The following is an 18,095-nucleotide window of genomic DNA, read 5'->3' as shown; positions in this document are numbered from 1 at the left end:
TGTTTATTAGTAAAACTTTGACATCTGCCATTTAGTTATGCATTTAAAAAAAAATATTCAATAGATTAAATGTATGTATGTATATACGTATGTAATATATATAAAGAGTCATGATTTTGTGACGTCCCCCATATGCCCTAACATGACATGGGTTAGAATCATAGATTTTTTTCCCTCGGGATACACAACTATACATCCTCATAAATATGTGCAGATAATGTATCTTAAGGAAGAGAATCTATTATTCTAGCCATGTAGGGAGCGTATGTCTAAGGGAGGAGTTAGAAAATCATTAATCTATGTAAAAATTCTAATTGGTTGGTCAAGCTTCAAAGGTACAATCACTTTAATAATTACTTTAATATTGTTAATTGAGAACAATTAGTAGGACCAACCGTTCAAATTATAAAACTAATCATGATAATATAAATATACCCTTTTGGTTAAATATACAATTGCTTCTCATTAAAAAAACAAAAAACCCACAATTACTAAATTGCCCATGCTTTACTTAACCTTTTAGGGGAAATATTGTCACTTGGCAATTTAATAAACACCAAGTTAAAGAATTTGTTTTTTTCTAGAAAGTTTCATGGGTTGTAATAAAATGTTTCTAATGATTTATGAAACATACATAGAGACATCATAATTCATACATGGATGCATGTATGCTGTTACATAATATACATGCATAATGCATGTTAATTTCTTTTAATTACTACTTCATTTATCTTGCTTTTTTTATTTTTCTTAAATATATTTATAATATTAGTTAAAAAAGTTAAAAGGCAAAAAGAGAAAAATACTTGATGTTGATCACCAATCATATCAGTTATGTTGGTTATACCGGAAGTTTCACGTGGAATACTCTTGGGTTCATTTAACATTTGCCTCGTCAAACTTAAACAGGAAAAGTAATCTTAAAGATGATTCTCATCCGTTGGATTCATACATCTTCCCTCATGAGCTTGACATTATCCACGTGGAACTGTTTGGCTCACAACATGTGAGATGTGAATTAATATGAAACACCAAAGTTTTCCTTGGTATAAGACCAGGCAATTTATGCTGGCAAGTACATTAAATGCAGGGTTCTTTTTCCTCTCAGTAACCGTGAAATGCACTTAATGAACTTAGCAATTTATTAAAAGACCTGCCTGCCCATATCAATGCCCAAGGACTTAATAGGAAAGTAGACCAATATTTTATTTTATTTTTATTTTTTTTCTGTATTTTTTATTGTAATATATTCTTGCTGTCAGAGTGGTGGAGTGAGTGAGAACTGAGAACTAAGGTGAGCTGGTTTTTAAATCCAAGAAGGTCCAGTGCCAGTTGGGATCTGCATTGTCTGTAATTATTTCTCTCAACCCATTTTAATTTTTTAATTTAATTTTCTGTCTTATCTTTTAGTTCATCCTGCTATTTAAATTCTCTTCAACATTGTAAACCCTAAAGTGATTTTTTTTTTCTAAAGGATTAGGGTGTTTTTTTTTTCTCCCTCTTCTGCTCACCTGGTGTGGCAGTTCTGGCTCTAATTATCCTTCTATAGTCCATCCAAAAGAATCAACCCCATGGTAATATTGGTAAAAAGCTAAAAAAAAGGGGGGGTTAAATTTGTTTGGTTTTACAGAGTAATATCCATATAATTTAGAGCTTTACAACTGCAGATACCTTTCCCTTTGATGGTGGTTTCCCATGTTATGTAGCAGCGCCTTGTAGAGCTTTTGATAGTAGAGAAACTAAGAAAGAAAAAAAAAAAAACCCCATATACTTCTTTTGCTTAGGTTTCTCTGCTGCATTGGGAGTGAGATGCAAGCAACTGAAATGGGGTTTTGAGTTTTTGACTCTGGGTTTTGTTCCTGAGTCTCTCTTTATGTTCAGTTGAAATGGGTTGTGGAGATTTCTTGGTTTTGAGATGTGGGTTGTGAAGATCCCTCTGCATTTTGAAGTTCCCTTGTTTTTGGTTTGAGTTAGATCTATAAAGGGAAAATGGCTCCAAGCTTGGATTTTTCCAAATTGTGGGGAAAGGAGACTAGGAAGGGAACTCCGGTCATCGTGACGATGGAGAACCCAAATTACTCTGTACTAGAAATCGATGGCCCGGATGCCGTGTTCGGGCCAGTCAATAAGGACCGAGGGAAGAACGCTAAGCAATTCACATGGGTATTGCTTCTTAAGGCCCATCGAGCAGTTGGTTGTGTCGCTTGGCTTGGCACTATCCTTTGGACATTGCTTGGAGCCGTGAAGAAAAGGTTGATTCTCCGACAAGGAGTGGTAACAGAGAGTGAGAATTCGAGTAAGGGGAGGTTATTGTTCAGATTTATTCGAGGTTTCTTAGTTATCTCTCTAGCAATTTTGGTTTTCGAGGTGTTTGCCCACTTCAACGGTTGGCATTATTTCAAGAACCCCAATTTGCACATTCCAGAGACTTCTGAGATCCAAGGGTGGCTCCATATGGTTTATGTTGCTTGGTTATCGTTCCGAGCTGACTACATTGCTCCCCCGATTCAAGCCCTCTCCAACTTCTGTGTTGCACTTTTCCTTATCCAGTCGTTGGATCGGATGATCTTGTGTATTGGTTGTTTTTGGATCAAGTACAAGAAGATAAAGCCCAGGTTCGATGGGGATCCGTTCAACTTGGAGGATGTTGAGGGGTCTGGCTATGAGTACCCCATGGTTCTAATTCAGATTCCAATGTGTAATGAGAAAGAGGTAAGAAACCCAATTGTCCATTTTTTCTCTCTTTTGTGGGTACTTAATTTTCTTTCAGATCTAGTAATTATAATAATTACTGAATGTTTGTAAACCAAAGTAGAAATTAATTTCAAGTTCTAGAGACACCCATATCTGTTTCCATATGTTCTTTGCTATGTTGATAACTATTTGGGACTGTTCTTTAGGTATATGAGCAATCTATCTCTGCGGTTTGCCAAATCGATTGGCCGAAAGATCGTTTTTTGATACAAGTTCTAGATGACTCTGATGACGAGAGTGTTCAGTGGTTAATCAGGACCGAGGTCAACAAGTGGAGTCAACGGGGTATCAAAATTATTTATCGGCATCGATTGGTTAGAACTGGCTATAAAGCTGGGAATCTAAAGTCTGCCATGAGTTGCGATTACGCAAAGGAGTACGAGTATGTTGCAATTTTTGATGCAGATTTCCAACCTAACCCAGATTTCCTTAAGAAGACAGTCCCACATTTTAAGGTTGAAAATAAATTGATATAGCTCATCTTATTAAGTTCCCAATGAAGTACTTTTTGGTGGTTTACTTAGTGAATTGGTTCTGTCTTGTGTTGCAGGACAATCCCGAGCTTGGGTTGGTTCAGGCTCGATGGACTTTTGTGAACAAGGATGAGAATTTGTTGACTCGTCTCCAAAACATTAATCTGTGTTTCCACTTTGAGGTGGAACAACAGGTTAGCGGGGTCTTCTTAAATTTCTTCGGTTTTAATGGGACTGCAGGCGTTTGGAGAATTAAAGCTCTCGAGGAATCTGGAGGCTGGCTCGAGAGGACAACTGTTGAGGATATGGATATAGCCGTTCGTGCTCATCTCAACGGCTGGAAATTCATCTTCCTCAATGATGTCAAGGTACACCTAGATTTTGTTTTCCAACCAAAATCTGTGTCGTGTTACCTCCTATTGATCGTATTTTGTATGAAAATGAGTTTTAGGTCCTTTGTGAAGTTCCCGAGTCTTATGAAGCGTACAAGAAACAGCAACACCGATGGCATTCTGGTCCAATGCAACTTTTCCGATTATGTCTTCCAGCTATTATAACTTCAAAGGTACATTTTTAATATCTTGGGTGCATTTTGTTTGGATTGTTAGAGTCTGATTGTAGATTTTGATTTTGGATTAGAGTCAGGATCCAGAGTGGTGTCCCGTTCCTATAGAATAAGAATGGTGTCTACGTGGCAAGTTTTAATCAGAGTTTAAAACACATTGGCTTCTAATCAAGCTGTTTTCTACGTTGCACGCAGCTCGGTGTATTTAATCTCCAACCAAAATATGCAATTTAGACACCGTATTTTACTATAGGTACGGGACACCGCTCTGGATCGTGATTCTTGGATTATCAGAGGCAGGTTATGGAATCTGTCTTCCAGAAGCTAGAATGTCATTTGGCTAAACCGATTCTGGATAACTGATTTCAGAATCTCCTTTAGTTGACCTTTTTTCTACATTTGTGATACAAAATATTATAGGGTAAAAGCGCAAGAAACGTTCCAAAATTGCAAAAAAAAAATTTGTCGATTTCTTAGTCTGATTATGGGAGAATCACTTTTATAATCTGAATCAAATGTAAGCAATAATCGGATTATAGAATGCGAACTAATACTACTTTGGGTTATAATTGGATTATTGTAAAATTTCTAAAGCCCTCCATGTTGTACTATCGCAGATTTCCATCTTGAAGAAAGCAAACATAATTCTACTATTCTTTCTCTTAAGGAAGCTGATCCTCCCATTCTATTCTTTCACATTATTTTGCATAATTCTTCCTCTAACAATGTTCGTTCCCGAGGCTGAATTACCCTTATGGGTCATCTGCTATGTTCCCGTCTTCATGTCGTTCCTCAGCATTCTCCCGGCACCACGATCCTTCCCCTTCATTGTCCCATACCTCCTTTTCGAGAACACCATGTCAGTGACCAAATTCAACGCTATGGTATCAGGATTGTTCAAGCTAGGTAGCTCATATGAATGGGTTGTCACGAAGAAGGCTGGTAGGTCTTCCGAATCTGACCTACTAGCCGCCGCAGATAAGGAATCCAAGGCCATGAGCCAACCACGACTACATAGAGGAGCCTCTGAGAGTGAGCTTGATGAGCTGAACCGATTGAAGGAACGACAAGAGATAGCTTTGCCACCCGAAAAGAAGAAAGTCAATAAGATATATAGAAAAGAGCTTGCTTTAGCTTTCCTTCTCCTCACCGCCTCGGTCAGGAGTCTGTTAGCAGCTCAAGGGATGCATTTCTACTTCCTACTCTTTCAAGGGGTATCGTTTCTTCTTGTGGGTCTTGATTTAATTGGGGAACAAATGAGCTAAAGCAAGACAGAAGGCAAACAAGTTTTTTTTAAAAAAATTTGACTTGAGAGAAAAAAGAAAAAGAAAAAGAAAAAAAGAAACCTATCAGTTATATCCATTTGATCTGCACTTTATCCCCAAGTGACTACGGGTGCAACGGAGAACAACCCTCCGAGAAAATAAAATGTTATTCTCAAATCTTATTTGAAGTTCCCATATAGGACCTTTATATCTCCTCCATTTGTCGTGCTCTATCCATTTTTTTGGGTATTTGTCACATAAAACATTCTTCTTCTTCTTGATGTTGTCATGGGTAGTTGCAGACTCTCTCTCTTTCTATTCTTGCTTTGGGAGTGGTTTGGTATTTTCAGATTCAGCCCAATATCTTGTACTTGAAGAACCCAAAAAGGTCGAGAAGATTTAGTTAGTTGGGTTTGTGTTTTTTCAAGTCCAAATTATACTGGGGGATATGTATAACAATTATCTGTATATTTGCATTAATTCAGTTTATTTAAAGATTTGTCTCATGGGCTTTCATTTTTTTTTTTTTTAATCTAATTTTCTTAGTTATTTGTTTGGTTTTCTAAATAAAGTGTCGGCAGGCAGTAAGTGAGTCTAAATAGAAGATATGATGTGGAAGAACGTGTGAATCTTACAGTTTCTAGTGCTTCTCATTCATGTAGGTCCCTTAAAGCATCTTTTCTCCCTCTTAATGCAGTGTTGCTGGTGTGAGTTCACTGCAAAATGACCAAACCACCCCTTCTACACTTTCCTTTATAATTCAATTCCACCCTCCATTGAAGAGTAGGAAGACTGCATTATATTATATTCAAACCATCATTCAAGTGTTAGTGGCTTGTAGTAGTTTGCGAGGTCCTCAAGTAGTGTTTCATTGGTATTTGCATTTTGAAACTATCTAAATACTAATGAAAAACATCTTCATGTTATCGAAAATATAGAGCACTCCCCTTCTTGATTGAATCAAAAGTTTTTTATGGTAAACGAAAGAGTAACAGAGAATCAAAAAACTTCGGCCACCTAATTCCGCCACAAAACCATCCTCTCCAATCAGCTATGATCCGTGAGGGGGTGAGGGAAAGGAGAGAATGAGTCCCATGTGTTATTTATTTTCTGAAAATCTTGGGGCATATGCAAATTTGATCAGTTAAGTGTATCGACGTAATCAAGTTTTGTTCATGAAGTTATTTTAAAGTTATGGTTAGACACATTGTATCAAAGACCTAATTATGTCTAAAGATTTGTTTCAAAATAGAGAAAATTACTTAAAAGAACTCTGGTAGAGGGATTTCTTCCTAAGTAGTCCCTAAGTTTTAGGGCTTCTCTTAGTGTAGTATTTTTTTTCTTCTAATCAATCCTTGAACGACATTCACTATATTTCTCATGATTGTTCAATGTCACTGTTTGAAGTGACTACTTTTTTACAGATTAGAACCTCAGGTATGTCTAGTCTAAATTGACTTTATTGCCGGTTTTAGAGTTCCTAATGGCATGCTTAAAAATTTATGTATTTATTTATTTATTTTATGTTAGTAGTGATCGAACACCTTAGTTCCTTCATAAGTTTAACTGACAACCATCCAAACCTCTATTGCTTATGTTTGGGAGGTAGTTGGTTGGAGTCGTCTCTTGTTTAATAACCATTTTGAGGGGAGACAACGTTTCAATTAAACTATGTCCAAAAAATTGGATTTTTGGCATCCCAATTGAGTTTCAAAAATTATTTTGTCGAAAAGATTTGAGGAAGGAAAAATCATTTTCAAACTTTTTGAATATGTAAGTAAAAAAAATTAGGATTTTTCCAAAAAAATTCTTCATTTTTGGATAAAAATCTATCAAGGATGATTTTTTAGTTTGAAATCTCATAGACAAATCTTTATTTCAAGTTTTTAGTTGATTTTTCTATGTATTTTAGTTAAAAAACGAATATTGGTGAATTTTGCCATTGTCAGCATAAATTTTTTTTTTATTATTGCTTTCAACAATAAAAAATGTTATAATCCGACGATAAATAAAAAGTGATGAGCTGGTCAATATGAGAGACCATTAAGAAAAGAAAAATTTACTAGATGGACTAACAATCTACCACCCAAAACTTGACCATTTAGAAAGAAATCCAAAAAAATTGAGTTAAATTATTTTATTCACATAAGCAAGTAATAGATAAAATATTGTTTGTGTTAAAAAATTGAGGTTTGTTTTATCAAGAAAACGATTTATTTATTAGTTTTCCTTTATTATATGATTGCTATCTCGAAATACTTTGAGATACGTAGGTCAATATTTCTCCCACTTGAGATATTGGCTGGAGACAAGATTTCAATATTTGAAAGTGACAATTTTTCTCTACTTTCTTTTTGGGAAGATTTATTTATTAGATGTGAGATCTATTTTAACTGGACCTTAGACATCAAGGGAAAGGAAGAGAAGACTTGTCTTGGCTTTAATGTCTGGGTTTGAAAGAGCTAAGCAATCAAAGATGAAAACGATTGATGGAATTGGCCAAATCGATGTCTCCCAAAGCAGTTTAAAGTCTAAACAAATTCGGGTTTCTTAAAGAATTAAAATAATTCTGATTTAAAAAACAATGCATTTATTTGTAATAATAGGAGTAACAATTAATAAATAATGCCCTACAGAAATAAGAAATTTTATATCATATAATAAAAATCTAAATTTTATTTCTAAAAAAAAAAATTAAAAAAAACACCAAAACCACGACAATCAAAACCAAACAACCAAGATGGAGTTTTTCAAAAAAATTGACCAACTCATACTGTGTAAGATAAAATAAATTATATTCAGAAATTTCAAATTTCTTTGATCCCGTCGAAATCCCCCAAAAAAAATTTATGAGTAAACCAGAGGTATAAAAAATTAAAAAACCCTCCGCCCTTGTATGCATACATCTGGTATGACCAAGATCATACCCAGCTTCTACCGACAGCAATTACATATCATCGTGGATGTTCATAGGGAGCGAAGCTAGCATTTCATCTCTCAACTTAAACTCACTCACTAGAACGGTAAAACACCTCCTACCCATCAGTAAACTAGGCAAGAACAGAAGGGTGTCCAAGAATGAACTCAGTTGCATGTTTTCCCTTGAAAACAGCAATTTCTTTTATAAATCACCCCAATCACAATTACTTTACGAAGAAGGTCCTATTTAGAGGAAAAGAGACTCCCAAATCCTAATCATCCGAAGTGGTACATTTTCAAATGTTTAATTTCTTCCAAATTCTGCAGAGGATGTTACAGGTTGTAAACATTTTTTGTTTTTTATTTTTATTTTTTATTTTACTTAATTCAATCAGTACTAGAGGTTGTAAGCATCATAGTTTCTGGAAAGGATCACACCTAATACGCGAAGGGAAAGCCTATCGGGTGGACAAACCCACACCCAGTAATTTTACGATAATCTAAAGCACCCAACTCATTGAAATACCTACCTGAAGCGTTCCAAGGAGCTCCTCAATCCACTAAAGTTTGAAATATTACCATTAGTTCGAGGAAGATGACTTCAAAACCATGGAAGAGAATCAATCACGCGGAGAATCACTAGTGAAGTAGCGCGCTGGACCCGCAAACAATCAAACTGAAGATCACAAAGGTGGGACAAGTGAGGGACAAATCCACAGGGGGTGTAGAATGTGTGCCGAAGCAGAAGCAGAAGCAGCATGGATTCTCTATCAAGTTGCTTGTGCCGGGATCACTGCTCCTCGACACAAAAGAAAGGTAAAGGTTTTAGTGACAATCTTACCCATTGTTCAACCTTCTTAAATTTTCCTTTTAACCTTTTATATATTATATATTATATGTAAAGAAACTATAACAATAATGTACAGATAGTATAAACAAAATAAGTTAGAAAGTAGAAAGTAGAAATGAACTTATCCAAATCCAGGAAATCAAAGCTTTGGACGTCGGCCCAATAGAACATAGTCCGAATAAAGTCTAAGTGTCACCATCTCAACACCCCTAATCCATGTTTACTCCCAATATATAGTCCAAGTTTCCATCCTTGCCAATGATTGGCTCTTGATTCAGCGTCGACCTCTGACATAATTTCTGCAAAGCAATGCATAACATTAAGTTACTTTTGTATAAGAGGAAAACAAAGTATTGTGTCTGACAGACCATAAAGACAGTCTACCAACGGAAATGCCCAAACAAGTTCTGTACGGGAAAGGACTCATCATCTGATGAAACCAACCTATCAATCTTCTAGCAAACGAAAGGAACTTACTACTGGTCCAGAAGAATAAAGTCTAGACCAAATGATTACGGCTACCCGAAAAGGTCTGTTTTTACAAGGTGTAACCAGTAAATGGCAGATACCACTCCCTGGAATGTGACACTATGAACGTCTTTAAGAGAAGTAGATGGATGCGAAGCTTCAGTTTCCACCTTGTATTAAGCTCTATCAAGGAGAAATCTAAGGTGATTCCCAGTATGTGCATGAAGTTATGGAGCTTTACCTGTAAGCATATGGAGATGCCTCGCGTCCACGATATGGTGGTGACCTGCTATAGCTACGCCGACGAGGTGATGGAGAACGCCTGCGAGGACTGTAACTCCTGTTCTCATGCAATTAGAAGTGATAAACAACATTAATTCAAAAGTAGACAAGCCCTGATCCCAGTCATAGATTGTAATAACCATAATATATATTACTAAGAAAAGTCCTCTCCACACTCTAGAAACCCCACAAAACAACCCCTGGATGATAGGATGAAGTATAGGTTTCCGAGTTCAGCTTGGCCAATACCAATGGATATGGACCCGGCCAAGTAATTTCCACATGACTATATATCTGTAGCACTTACCCATCAATCCATCTTAAAACTAAATTGATGGCTTTAAACTTGTTGGAGGGGGTACTAACAAAATGCATGTACCAGTGACCTTACCTTCGACCATATCTGGAACTTCCACGGTATATAGGGCTGCGACTATGATATCTTCTAGAACCAACACGCATTCGACATTCTCGAGCAAAATGGCCTGGCTCACCACATTCGTAGCACTTCAGATCAGAACCTCCATAACTGTCATAACCACGACCACCCCCACCTCTAGAGTTGTGAGACAGCTCAACTCTCCATCCATTTTTACCTATTCAAAAGAACCAGTCAAGCCACAATTAAAAGTAATCACAAACACTAGAAATGCTGGAACTGTATATGATACTTAAAACTAAAAGGTAAAAATTTAAGATTCAGGGAAAAAGTAGTCAAACTATGTCTCCTAATCTATTCAGAAGTTCCTGAACCAAATTCAGAGATATCATCATTTATGATGCCTACCATGTCCAAATTATTTAGGGATGGTAAAATAATCATATTTCATCATTCAATTCAACCTAGAAACTAAAACTTCCATCAAGGTGTTAATTTTTCAAATCTTTTCTTAATACCTCAATCCACATCTTTTTCAATCTTCCTTTGGTCATTATACAGCCCTATCACAACATATTGCAACTTCTCACTGGTGTGTTGTCACTGGCCTTTACTGTACACACCCAAACCATCTCAATCAAAATTACTTTATTCCTATTGGGGCTACTTCTAGATTCCTCCAAGTGTGCTCATTTTTTATTCTATCCTCTTGTCCATGACAGTATCCTACCAACAAAATTTAACTAATACTCTAACCCTTTGCATATCCTTACTAATATCAGAGATAAATAGTCAGAAATAAAAGCTATAAAAATGCAACAACTCATAATTAGATTACAAGTGAAAATTGAAAATATAGAGAACATTTCAACATACCATCCAAATCACGAATTGCATCTAGTGCATCCCTATGATCATCAAACTCGATAAAAGCATAACCTGGTGGTTTTCGTGCAACCCATATACTGCCATCATAAACACAATGCAAGTCAAACAACTATAACAAAAGAATAAAAGTAATAATCATTAAGTCATATAAATGCCTTTTAAATAAATAAGATGTTGCTTAAGATTTGCACGACAGTGATTAGGCTTTCATTGGCAAGTGAAAATGCACAATGTCGTACAGAAATAACAATGCTAGCGTGACGTTGGATCGTGCTCTAAGCTGAGCCCAATCAGAGATAGGAAAAGTCCAGCCCAAGCTTGACCAAAGTGCTTGGGTTGGCTCATCCAAGTTGCACTTGTGTGTGACCCTCACAGATACCAAATTTTGGCCAAAAGATGTTCATGCACACATATATAAGTAGGCCCTTTGGATGAAGCAGTTGTAGAAAACATCTCTATATAAGTTATAATCACTTTCAATTTCATTAGGGCTAGTTTCGGTGCATTACACTAATGGATGAGTTCTGATTGGGAGCAGGCCAGCTCCAAATGCATGTGTCCCTCAACAAGAAAGCCACCAATAGCTCTGGCACTCAAGAAAAGCCTTCCAGTCTAGTTTGTACATACTTTCAATACTTGCATCTTTCATTGTTTTCTATCATATTTTCTTTTGGTTATTTCTGGCTTGCTTTCTTTTGTTAACATTCAAGAAAAATTGAATAAAAAGATATTTATTTCACATTTAGCAAAACAAAACTAGTCTAAACAACAAGAACTTGCTTCAAATTCATGTTACCTTTGCATGACCCCATAAACACGAAATTCGTCTTCAAGATCTCGTTCAGTCACTCGTGGATCCAAATTTCCAACGTATATGCGAGACATTATTACAAGATACCTGCACAACATAATGGGTGCAACTTGACAAGCTTTCTAAAATTTAACAAGATGTTAAACAACCTTGAAATACTATCACAAACAACTCATCCAACATTGACAAAAGTAAATGAATAATAAATAGGCATTAGATAAATGTGTGAAATACATGCTGCATTAAGGTTAAATATAAGTTAAAAATTATAATTGTACAAAGAGGAATGGATTTTTTGGCATGTTTCTTTTCTTTGCTTCTTTTGATTTGAATATATATATATATATATATATATATATAGGGTCACGTTCCTAAGACTCATATTGGGACTCACATTGCGACACACCGTTTTGTCTTATATGGGCAAAAATATTTGGAATGGGCTGATTTTTTGTGAGGATGATCTCTATGGTGAGGAGATCATCCTTGCCAAAAATCAGCTCATTATGAAACTTCTAGACCGTCCAATTTTTGTTGAAAAATTATAGACCGTCCAATTTTTGTAAATCAATTTTGATGGGATTAGAAGTTTTGGAATGGGATGATTTTTTGCCAGGATGATCCCCTCATCACAGAGATCATCCTCACAAAATATCAGCTCATTCCAAACATTTTTGCCCATATAAGACAAAACGGTGTGTCGCAATGTGAGTCCCAATATGAGTCTTCGGAACGCTGTTCATATATATATATATATATATATATATATATATATATATAAATTCAATGTTCACAATAGTCACAAAAACAACATTTTTAAGGAAAAACATGTCTTGTATCTCTGACGATTAAAAAAAAATCATTTCTTCGTTTTGAATGCATTTTTTTTCTACATTTTTCACTTTTCTCTTTCAAAAAAAAAAAAATGAACACTTTTTTTGTGGTCTTATGGTTATCCATGTTTTAGTTCATAAATGTTGTTTAATGTGGGATTTGATACATGATTTAGGAATCAGTGATTCATAAATGTTTCAATTTAGTTCATAAATGTTGGGATTTGCCCCAACTCCATCCATGAAATCCGCTCCCAACTCTTTTGTTAGTCAAACGAACCCTCGATCCTTAGGGAACGAAGAACCACTGGCTTGAAAGAGATTATTCCCCATTCGATTGACCAAACCAAGATGACTAGAAATGTACTCCCTTCATCGGTAATGGGGTAAGTGCCCCGGCCTCCCAATCAGAGGCTGAAGACTTTCTAGATGTAGTGTAGTCATTAACTGTTCCCTGAAGCATGTCAGGTTGAAAGAGAGTACCATCCTATTAAATATGATTGACATTCTGGATCCTTCCTTTTACTAGTCTTCTCAGCTGGAATCATAAATGGGTTGGCTCCTCGGCTCACTTCGGTTGCAAAGACTTCTTCCTTTAGCACATGTCTTAGCAACACAAAATGAGGGTTTCGCTCATTATAGGACCACCAAACATCTCACGAATTGAAGTTATGGTTTTTAATTTTTTCAATAGTGTGTATTAGTTTAAACAAAAGATATGTTGATTAAACTTCTTGGTAGCATCGTAACATGTATAATTATGTGTGAAAACAAGTTATCATGCAGATACATTCAATAGTATTTTCTTCCTAAAAAATATATTGAAACTTAGAATAAATGTCCAATGTATTATGTATGCAAGAAGTGTCACTTAGCTAAGTGGTAAGACTTGTGAAGGTTGTTCCCAGGTCCTAGGTCCAAACCCCTTGAATCCATACTTCTTATGCTAACTATTAACAATTAACATTATTAATGTACTAACCAAGCATTTACCTATATAAAAAAAATCATACATACATTTTTCAAAAATTTTAATTTATTTTTTATGTTTCATCATTTTTCCTTTTTTCCTATCCCCCGTCCTTCTTTTTTGAAGTCCTCCCTTGTCATTTTAAGCCCATATTCCTACTTTGTGACTATGTTAGAGAATACGTAGAGTCCAAAGACTTTAGAATAAGTAGAAGAGTCGTGATGAAGGTACGCGGTTGACGTGGATTCGTAGGTGATGAATCCAATCGTCCGTCACGTCAGGTACGCATCCACATCAACCAAAACAAAATAAATTAGTTTTTTTTTTTTTTTTTTCTTTTGAGATCCCTCTGAAACAAAAATAGAGAAAAATTTTCTTCTTACTCCTACTTTTACAAAAGCCTCAAAAAGATTTTCAATCTTTCATCTTCTTCGGTTTGTGTAACCCTCATTCCCTAATCTGCTAAAAACTTTATGCAAAAATGGATTTGTGTTACCCTCAATCCCATTCTCACAATAAAGAACCCTAGATTAATATCCCTAATCTATGGAAGAAGATGAAAGATTGGAAATCTTTTTGAGGTTTCTATAAAAGTGGGAGTAAGAAGAAAGGTTTTCTCTGTTTTTGTTTCGGATGGATCTCAAAAGAAACAAAAAAAACTAATTTATTTTGTTTTGGCTGATGTGGATGCGTACCTGACGTGACGGACGACTGGATTCATCACCTACGAATCCACGTCAACAGCGTACCTTCATCACGACTCTTCTACTTATTCTAAAGTCTTTGGACTCTACGTGTTCTCTAACATAGTCACAAAGTCAGAATATGGGTTTAAAATGACAAGGGAGAACTTCAAAAAATAAGGATGGGGGATGGAAAAAAATGAAGGATTGGAAACCTTTTTGAAGTTTCTGTAGAAGTGGGAGTAAGAAGAAAGGCTTTTGTCCACTAGAATACGTCGACAGACCCATTTGTCTACAAGAATGTAAGATGAGTAAAGGAAAGAGTGGGAGTAAGGGTAACACAAACCCATTTTTTTACAAGAATGAAAGATGAGTAAGGGGAAAGGGTTAATGTTCTATAGATTAGGGATATTAATCTAAATTTTTTATTGTGAGTGGGAGAAGATGAAACATTTACCTTGAACAATAGCTCCAATTGTCGCCTCGCTGAAAAACCACTACTATTTGATCATCACTCGTCAGAGAAGATGGTCTCACCGAAGAAGATGAAAGATGGGAAACCTTTTTGAGGTTTCTGTAGAAGTGGGAGTTTGAAGAAAGGCTTTCTCTATTTTTGTTTCATAGAGGGATCTCAAAAGAAACAAAAACTAATTTATTTTGTTTTGGCTGACGTGGATGCATACTTGACGTGGCAGACGACTGGATTCATCACCTACAAATCCACATCAACTGTGTACCTTCATCACGACAGTAAGTATAATCTAAACCGAATATGTAGAGTGTAACTTAGAATTACACCCACAAGGGTGTGCAATAAAATTCTATTACGTGCCTGATTTTTAGAGAACACAAAAATAAAAATAAAAGAGGAATAAGATTGAAAGGATCTAATTCAAGGAAGTCGACCTCCAAACTAATTTCGAGATGGTCAGTCTCTGGGACGGTTTTATAGTGGGGGCACTCGCCCCCCACAATTAAAATAAATAAATAAATAGATTCTCCTCTTGAGAATTTGATATATTTTGAGTTTGGCCCCACCCCCACTCAAGTTTTTGGGAGAACTCTTTTACTTGGTTAATATTTAACAGTTATCCCACTCTCGCTAATGAGAATGCAACTTGACTTAGGTCTTTTCTCACAGACTAATAAGAAATGACCTAAATGCCATTTTCCACAACATCTAACAAACAAACCATGAATTTTCGCCTCCAAACCACTCATATTCATGTTCTTCAACCTTCTCGGGCAACTATAGTTTGGCCCCACTACAAGAAAATCCTGGCTCAGGCCCTGGTCAGTCTCCCAAATCCAACGAAGGACTTAATAATAATACTCTGCATATTTTATTTGGATTCACTAATAAGCTTAAATACAAGATTCCCACGTTTTACAAGGCTTACATGTTGGATCACTCCTAAAAATTAGAAACTACCTCTGAAAAAATCTCTTAACACTTTACTTCCATAATCTACCCCACTAGTTACAAGTAACAAATATAGTCTAAAACTACTTGAGTTATAATCTTATGCTTCTCAAACATTCTAAGTTACACTACTCCCTTCCTCGCATATAGGCACGTAACAAATTCATGGTCGGGAAATATCCCAAAGCAATCATTTTCATTATCTCAAGTCTATTACACATAAGGATGGAGAGATTGAGAAAGATGTTTCACATAAAATAAAAATTGGATTGTTAAAAGAGAAGAATGAAATGATCACCATTATCAAAGAGATGATCTTATAGAAGATGCATAACAATTCATTCATCTAACTTGTCTAGAAATCAAAGATTACCTATGAATTTAAATGGAAATCTAAGCTTTATGGTGTAAAATCAGGTCGTCTAATCTATGTTCCTTTGTTTATATTTTGGTAAGTAGTCTTGTTAGGTCATCTCGACTTCTTTGAACATCTATGTTGATTTCTTCGTATTTTTTCTCCTCTTTTTATTGATTAAATTATGCTTATAAATAGAAATAGAAATCCTTTTTCTACCTAATTATTAAAGAGAAATAGAAATCATAATTAAAGATCTATCCAAAAAAAAATTGTTCCCAATGAATTAATAATGGATTCGTAGTAAATCTTTTGGAATCTATTTGTTTTTGTGTCCTTGAACCGATTCCATGCACCTGGACTATGAGAGAGAGAGAGAGAGAGAGAGAGAGACTTTACCTGAAATCGAGTGAAGGTGATAGCTTTTGCAGAAACACAGAGAGCGCGGGAGGATGAACTTCTCGCCAGTCACGGGAACCCAAAACAGTGTTAGTCAAACAATGTCGGTTATTTAAGGGTAAACAAGTTTTCCGGATGGTCCGTCCAGAATTCTCGTCTAGAGTAGGATCCTTTCTCTTGCCACGTGGAGAGTGAATCAAGATTTCCACGGATGAATGACCGAATATGTTGTGTACCTTGTGAAGAAGGGTCCCGTTCAGCAACAAACATTTGGGCAAAACATTTTTCAAAACATGGGTTAGAGGTTTTGGAATGGGCTGATTTTTGGTAAGGATGATCTCTACGGTGAGGAGATCATCCTCACCAAAAGTCAGTCCATTCTAAAACTTCTAGCCCTAGTTTACAAGTTGAAAAATTGTGGACCGTCCATTTTTTGTAAACCATTTTTAATGGGGTTAGAAGTTTTGGAATGGGCTGATTTTTGGTGATGATGATCTCCTCACCATAGAGATCATCCTCACCAAAAAACAGCCCATTCCAAAACCTCAAACCCATGTTTTGAAAAATGTTTTGTCCAAATGTTTGCTGAACATTTTCCTGTGAAGAAACTTACACGTAGCTAAATATTTAGGTACTCCAACGTAACGAGAATAACTGAACCACCAATAACAATCCAATTATCAAACATCATCATACGAATCCTATGCACCACAAAATAAAATAATAGAAAATCCTACCGGACAAACCAGAATAAAAGAACCACCAATAACAATCCAATTATCAAATGTCATCATATGAATCCCTATGCACCACAAAATAAAATAATAGAAAATCCTACCGAACAAGTGGCGATCTTGTGACCAAAATCAAGAAGACAAGAGACTTTGTGGGGGTGGGGATAGAGTTGTCAATGGATTGGATCAAATCCGAAATCTGATAACTTCAGGTATAGGTCGATGTTTTAGATTCCGTTAATGATCCGACCTTGTATAATTTCAATCCAAGATCTTATTAGATAGGATTTGGATCAATCATGTTCCGATCCAATAAGGAATGGATCCACCGGAATATAAGAAATTATATAAATTATATTATATATTTGTTGAGATGTGTGAAATTTATTTAGATTTTGTATATAAAATCAGATTTGGTCCAATCCAATTGTTAATGGATCAAATCTAAAGCTTAATATGAATTTCAATAAAACCCAATTTGATAAGAGTCTAATTCATACTTATCTAATCAGTCCCTTATCCAATCCTTTCTGAATTGGTACCAAATCAACCCTGATCTGATCCATTGACCGACCTGGGTAGGAATCAAGGTTGTACTTGTTTGGTTAAAAATTGACGATGAGGGTATTTTAATCACTTTATTTTGTTATTGCATAGAAGATTACGGGTAGTAGAGGTGCACATTGGATTGGGTAAATCCGAGTCTTTTTTATTGGATTGATTCGGATTGAGCATGATTTAGTTCGGGTGCGGATTGTAAAAGAAAATTTTGATTGATTTGGTTCGATTCCGGATTAGGGGTATAATAGAACCGAACCAATTTTTATATTTATTATAATATATTTATTTATTTATTTAAAAATAAAATATTTTCTTAATTTTGTTCTTCTATTTTCTCTCTTTCTCAATTGTGTTAATGTGTTAGAGGTAACTCATCAAAGTATTAAACTTTATCTCCTTTGTTCTTTTTTTCTAACAAAAACTCATAAAAAAATGTGCCCATTTACTTTTAATCACAAAGCAATAAGCAACATCTGATTTTGA

The 18,095-nt window shown here is 35.5% G+C and overlaps 2 protein-coding genes across 4 annotated transcripts; one reads left to right on the top strand and one right to left on the bottom strand.

Moving 5' to 3' along the window:
* The first annotated feature begins 1,276 nt into the window (after positions 1 to 1,276).
* Positions 1,277 to 5,561, top strand: LOC147397437 (putative xyloglucan glycosyltransferase 5). The gene is made up of 5 exons (XM_086449116.1): positions 1,277 to 2,712; positions 2,901 to 3,209; positions 3,305 to 3,595; positions 3,679 to 3,792; positions 4,410 to 5,561. The coding sequence occupies exons 1-5, from the start codon at positions 1,990 to 1,992 to the stop codon at positions 5,055 to 5,057; spliced, it is 2,085 nt and encodes a 694-aa protein (XP_086305242.1). The 5' UTR covers positions 1,277 to 1,989; the 3' UTR covers positions 5,058 to 5,561.
* A 2,753-nt stretch (positions 5,562 to 8,314) lies between these two features.
* Positions 8,315 to 16,471, bottom strand: LOC147397436 (serine/arginine-rich splicing factor RSZ21-like). 3 transcript variants are annotated; one of them, XM_086449118.1, is made up of 7 exons: positions 16,318 to 16,471; positions 14,598 to 14,852; positions 11,640 to 11,741; positions 10,832 to 10,920; positions 9,968 to 10,172; positions 9,536 to 9,634; positions 8,315 to 9,125 (listed from the first exon to the last, which is right to left on the bottom strand). In XM_086449118.1, the coding sequence occupies exons 3-7, from the start codon at positions 11,726 to 11,728 to the stop codon at positions 9,101 to 9,103; spliced, it is 507 nt and encodes a 168-aa protein (XP_086305244.1). In that variant the 5' UTR covers positions 11,729 to 11,741; positions 14,598 to 14,852; positions 16,318 to 16,471; the 3' UTR covers positions 8,315 to 9,100. The 3 variants fall into 3 exon arrangements, 2 of the variants coding, with proteins under 2 accessions (XP_086305244.1, XP_086305243.1); XR_015180235.1 differs by lacking the exon at positions 14,598 to 14,852 and having other exon boundaries at positions 9,465 to 9,634; XM_086449117.1 differs by lacking the exon at positions 14,598 to 14,852.
* Positions 16,472 to 18,095: the final 1,624 nt, after the last annotated feature.

The sequence above is a fragment of the Akebia trifoliata genome, chromosome 8 (genome assembly GCF_017979445.1).
Source record: "Akebia trifoliata isolate Shusen 1 chromosome 8, ASM1797944v1, whole genome shotgun sequence".
Lineage (NCBI taxonomy): Eukaryota > Viridiplantae > Streptophyta > Magnoliopsida > Ranunculales > Lardizabalaceae > Akebia > Akebia trifoliata.
This window is presented reverse-complemented; position numbering and strand designations above follow the sequence as displayed.

Coding starts and splice junctions, on each gene's coding strand:
- LOC147397437 (XM_086449116.1), top strand. CDS start 1,990: ATGGCTCCAAGCTTGGATTTTTCCAAATTGTGGGGAAAGGAGACTAGG. Junction 2,713..2,900: donor CAATGTGTAATGAGAAAGAG/GTAAGAAACCCA, acceptor ACTGTTCTTTAG/GTATATGAGCAATCTATCTC. Junction 3,596..3,678: donor TCTTCCTCAATGATGTCAAG/GTACACCTAGAT, acceptor AATGAGTTTTAG/GTCCTTTGTGAAGTTCCCGA.
- LOC147397436 (XM_086449118.1), bottom strand. CDS start 11,728: ATGTCTCGCATATACGTTGGAAATTTGGATCCACGAGTGACTGAACGA. Junction 10,921..11,639: donor GTTTATGGGGTCATGCAAAG/GTAACATGAATT, acceptor TTATGATGGCAG/TATATGGGTTGCACGAAAAC. Junction 10,173..10,831: donor TGCAATTCGTGATTTGGATG/GTATGTTGAAAT, acceptor TCTTTTGAATAG/GTAAAAATGGATGGAGAGTT.